Raw genomic sequence first — 4,948 nt, 5'->3', positions numbered from 1 at the left:
TCTCTCTCTCTCTCTCTCTCTCTCTCTCTCTCTTTCTCATACTCGTAAATCATCATTAGAGAAAGCAACGACGTAAATTTGAGAAGTCAATTTGTAATCTCACGAATTCAAAGATATTTACGAGAATACTCGTGATCGAATAATAAAGTTTCTCACGATCGTCATTTTGATAAGTAACACGGTACTTATTTAAAGGACGAATGATCGAAAATAAAAAAATTACGCGATATTCTACGGTACGTATCTCTCTATCTATCTATCTATCTATCTATCTATCTATCTATCTATGTAAGTATTAATGTTAGACTTGACACATACCGAAGTACACTGGTTTGCCGCACTTTGGACAATTGGGCATCGTAGTCGAAGGAGGATATCTCGGAACCGGTTTTCTTGGCCAACGTCGCACAAGTTGTGGAAGGATGTTCTCAGCAGCGTGGTCAAACGTGTACTGGGCCTTCTGCCTCTCTCTCTCTACGAGGTAACGTAATACTCTACGGTTGATTGAACGTGAGAACGCGCGTGTGTTGCGTCAGAGTATAGGTGCCTTCGTTGAACGAGAAATATCGTAAGTGAAGCCGTCTATCGGATCTTATACATATCTCTCGGTCGTTTACAAATACGAATATGTTTACGTGTGACCTACGTAGGTACGACCGAGTATGTGTTCGTTTTGTATGTGTGTACTATGTCTATCTTTATGTTTATATTACGTACGTATACATAACGTTCGTTTGGATGTACATATACGTTCATAGAATTTCTTCTACGTGTACGATCACACGTTCATAAATATTTACATATTCGTATACATACGTACACGCACACACATATGTATATATATCTACGCAAATAAAACGAACCATTGGAAGCTTCGTTCAAGGGATACCCATGTAGTATGTATTGACGTAATCATACGCGTATTCGGCCGATAACGGTCACGTTTAACGCCACCTTCATCGTAGACACTCGTGTTACTTTCCTGTTTCGAAGCATGTCCGCGGAAGAAAACGTTATCCGTTATCCGTATCTGTTGACGGATTCGATATCAATACTACCAGCATACCAAATAGTCCAACTTCGGAAACGATACGCTATGTAGCGCTGATCGTTCGATTATTAGTATCGTATATCTTTTATGTTCGGTTATGAATGATAAACGTTTCAAGGTTAAGCTAAAACGCGGATATGTAGATATGTGACAATGTGGAAAACGATAAAGACCTTTTATCGTCTTCCTAAAATCGTTATTTTACGTCGAAGAGGAAAAAAAAAATGAAAATAACGAGCTTATAACTCTTGACTTTTCCCTGTTGATAATCCAACCTTCTCCTTCTCCTTAAGGATCATAAATCCTTAAGAAAAAAGAACTAGAGCTAAAGAAAAGCAATTCGATAAAAGATAATGAGATTTTGCGTTGGGAGTTCTGTCGGAGTAGTTGCTAATGAGGGACGATGTAAACACGATGTTGTTAACGAGAGGAAGTATAAATTAATTGCCCTGATAAAATAATCAATCGATCGTTAATCACGACAGATACGGCGAAATTAAATCAACTTTCTTTAAAAGTCCATGGATATTACCCACATCCTCCGCGAAACCACATCCTCTTGATTACGAGTAAAACGTTTCGCGATTGACTCGATTCAGGTCGTCTTGATATAAACAGTTCCTTTTGTGTATCCGAGACTTATACTCTACGCGTCGATACGCAGACGAATATAATTTATATAATTAAAAAAAAGAAAAAAGGAAAGAAAAAAGATCGTGATTTTTCTGATTATCACAACGTACTTGATTATTTAATTATTTAAATTTAATTTATCTAAAAAAAAAAAAAAAAAAAAAATGGAGGACAACAAGAATCGAGTGAAACTAATGTTAGCGATAGAGAATGATGAAATCGATGAAGCATTGAAAATCTTGGATGAGGACGACAGTAACGAACTCCTTCAACCACTCGGATTACTCGGCATCACTGTTGTACATTTGGCCGCATGGAAGGGTCATTTGGATTTGTTGAAACGATTTTTAGAGAGAGGTGCCAACATCAAATCTCTCGACAAAATCGGTAGGAGCGCTCTGTTTTATGCCGCACACGCCGGTCATCTCGAGATAACTCAGTGGCTGCTAAAAAATAAAAGTTCCACGGAAACTAGGATCGGTATCGATTCCTGTCGCAGGCATGGCTTGAAAATCCAAGAAACTAGCAAAGTTGATTGTCGAGTTGGTCAAGACGTTAGTGTTATACTTAATTGTTTACGTAATATTATATTTATTGCCGACTCGTTATCGTTTCGTTTTTTTATTATCGTCGTTAACAATCGAGCCGACATAGACTTGAATGTTTCGAGACGTATAAGGAAAACTAATGAATATGACTTTTTCTTTTTTTCTCTGTGGAATTAACAACGCTTGGTACGACAACCTCGTTGCGACGATATTTTTCTAAATGTAAAAGAAATTGGAATTGCTGGTAGATCATGTAAGGAAAATAACTGGGAGCTAAGCGAAGGGTTGATATACCGGGGAGGAAGAAAAGAAAAAATGAGAGAAAAAAAGAAAAAGAACTGGAGAAAAATAATCTTGAAATACTATTACGACAATATGTCGTCGTAATAAAGAAACGAATCGATATAGCGAGTAGAAGCGATGATAAAAATCGAATCGGGGAATGTAACGACGAATTTTGATTACTACAGCTGCCGGTACCAGAATGTTGCGGTAGAACTCCTTTGCACCAGGCAGCAAAGAATAATCATTCCGACGTGGTGAAAACTTTGGTGGAGGCTGGTGCGAACGTTAACGCACAAGACGAGCGAGGTATTACGGCATTGCTACTGGCAGGATGTAATGTGAATTCCAACGACGTTATCGAGATGTCGAAGTTCGTTGAAATTATCGACGTTCTCGTTTCTGCGAAGGCTTCGACGAATGTCATACACTCGGGCACAGGTACATATTGTATATATCCAATAAGTACACATACATTACACAGGGTGTCAAGAAAGCATCTCCTTTAATAAATTATAAATAAAAAATCAACATGCGTCGGAGTACAATTTATTGTTCGATAAATTATTCAAGAGATCTTACTAACCGTTTTATCCTTTATTTCCTTTCTTTTCTCTTTTTTCTATTTTTAAATAAATCATTTCATGTTTTATGTAAAACAAAACAAAGAAATAAGTATTTCCGTGCTTCTCGTCATCCGCAATTAGCACGCATCGTGAATGTTTTCAAACATCTTCAAAATTTTTCATAGAGAATATTTCTCGAACACCCTGTGTATTTCTACAAAGTTGAAAAATACGTGTCTCGGTTTTTTCTCGAACGTAGCCGCGGGTAAATCATAATGAAGGTAATAGAATGTAAGTACGTACGTATTTGCACAGGTTTAACGGCATTGCACCTTGCAACAGCATTGGGAAGTCCTAGGGCGGTAAGAAGGTTGCTCGAAGGTGACGCATGGCCCCTTTTTCAATGCGCCGACACGAAAAGCACACCTCTTCATATTGCGGCAGACGCCGGAAACCTGGAAACTCTACTCGTTCTACTTAAAAAGATACGTAGAGATCACGTCGACATACGCGACAAGGTAAGGATCTTTTGACTCCGCGATAAATTATTATTTTCTTCTCTCAGTGAATCTAATAATGATTTATCATTATTATCGTCTAAAACAAGCGAACATTTGTTCAAAACATATATATCTATACCTATATATACGCATATACAACAACGTACGCAAAAGTCAGATGCATTTTTTTAGATCGGTCAGACAGCCCTTCATCTAGCTTGTTATCAAGGTCATCGTGAATGCGCCCGAGTTTTGATCGACCACGGTGGCTATCTATCGGCTGAAACGAAAAGCGGTGTCACCGTTATTGACGTCGTGTTTGCTCACATACCAGGTCCAATATCGTTTTTAACGGATATCATGGATACTCGTGTTCGATTTATCAATCATCAAAATATTGGCGAAGATGCTCGTGTAATAAGCTTTTTATTATCCGTTGTTATGAAAGTCAAAGAAATCGGTACATCCCTCGGTTTATCTCGTTTTAATAAATACCTCTTTCTTTCAGATTTCCATCGACTTTAGCATTTTGGCGCCGCACAGTGAGTTACAAACAAACGTTATCATAGCTCTTATAGCAGCTGCATCGAACGTCGAACAATTGGGAATTTTACAACATCCATTGATCGAATCGTTTCTTCATTTGAAATGGGCAAAATTGCGTGTCTTTTTTTTCCTTCTGGTATTCCTTTACGTATCTTTCGTTCTCTCTCTCTCAACATTCGCCATAACTCTACTTCGACAAGGTAACTGTCACGTACCGCAAATCGTACTTAGTATATGTTCGACCATGTTGCTACTTTATAACACTGCCCAGGTTATGATGTTACCAAGGTAACAAATATTATCATACGTTATTAACAAATTTTTCTTTTAACATTATTATTCCTTATCGAAGAATAAATTATCTTTTAATAGACATTACATAAGACAATTCGAAACATGGCTCTCCTTCATTAGCGCCGCTTTATCGTTCATGGTCTGCATGATCGTCGACAATATACGTTTCGTCGTGATCACGTCAAACGGTATACGCACACCCGAGTTGGTATTACATTCCATCAGTATCGCAATTTTGTTGGGTTGGATACAAATGATGCTGCTTATAGGACGTTTTCCAACTTGGGGATATTACGCGCTTATGTTTTCAACAGTCTTATCGAATATATTGAAGGTTTGCACCTTTGGCTATTACCCGATTCAAATTCATAGGCATATTTTAGGTTGATCCACGGATTATGACAACGAAGACATCTTTTTTTTTTTTATATACGTGTGTATGTGTGTGTGCGTGTATGTGTGTATGTATGTATGCATGTATGTATGTAGGTACGTATGTATATGTATAAAAATCTCTCGTCCGGTGTC

General features: G+C 37.8%; 2 protein-coding genes across 3 annotated transcripts in view; one reads left to right on the top strand and one right to left on the bottom strand.

Moving 5' to 3' along the window:
- LOC122627663 (cysteine-rich protein 1-like) overlaps window positions 1-568 on the bottom strand; it is a 7,975-nt gene extending 7,407 nt beyond the window's left edge. Inside the window, exon 1 of the mRNA XM_043808976.1 lies at window positions 319-568. Within this exon, the coding sequence (XP_043664911.1) occupies window positions 319-358 (40 nt within the window). The 5' untranslated portion in view covers window positions 359-568. The remainder of the gene's footprint in view (window positions 1-318) is intronic.
- Window positions 569-1,781: 1,213 nt separating this feature from the next.
- The window catches only part of LOC122627615 (transient receptor potential channel pyrexia-like), a 4,339-nt gene continuing 1,172 nt past the window's right edge, over window positions 1,782-4,948 (top strand). The window contains exons 1-6 of one of the 2 annotated variants that reach the window (XM_043808880.1): window positions 1,782-2,238; window positions 2,703-2,955; window positions 3,396-3,598; window positions 3,773-3,994; window positions 4,089-4,414; window positions 4,499-4,754. In XM_043808880.1, coding sequence (XP_043664815.1) covers window positions 1,849-2,238; window positions 2,703-2,955; window positions 3,396-3,598; window positions 3,773-3,994; window positions 4,089-4,414; window positions 4,499-4,754 — 1,650 coding nt within the window. In that variant the 5' untranslated portion in view covers window positions 1,782-1,848. The remainder of the gene's footprint in view (window positions 2,239-2,702; window positions 2,956-3,395; window positions 3,599-3,772; window positions 3,995-4,088; window positions 4,415-4,498; window positions 4,755-4,948) is intronic. The other variant, XM_043808870.1, reaches the window with a different exon arrangement.

Source organism: Vespula pensylvanica, chromosome 1 (assembly GCF_014466175.1).
Source record: "Vespula pensylvanica isolate Volc-1 chromosome 1, ASM1446617v1, whole genome shotgun sequence".
Classification (NCBI taxonomy): domain Eukaryota; kingdom Metazoa; phylum Arthropoda; class Insecta; order Hymenoptera; family Vespidae; genus Vespula; species Vespula pensylvanica.
Note: the sequence above shows the minus strand (reverse complement) of the source record. Positions and strands in the feature narration are given on the sequence as shown.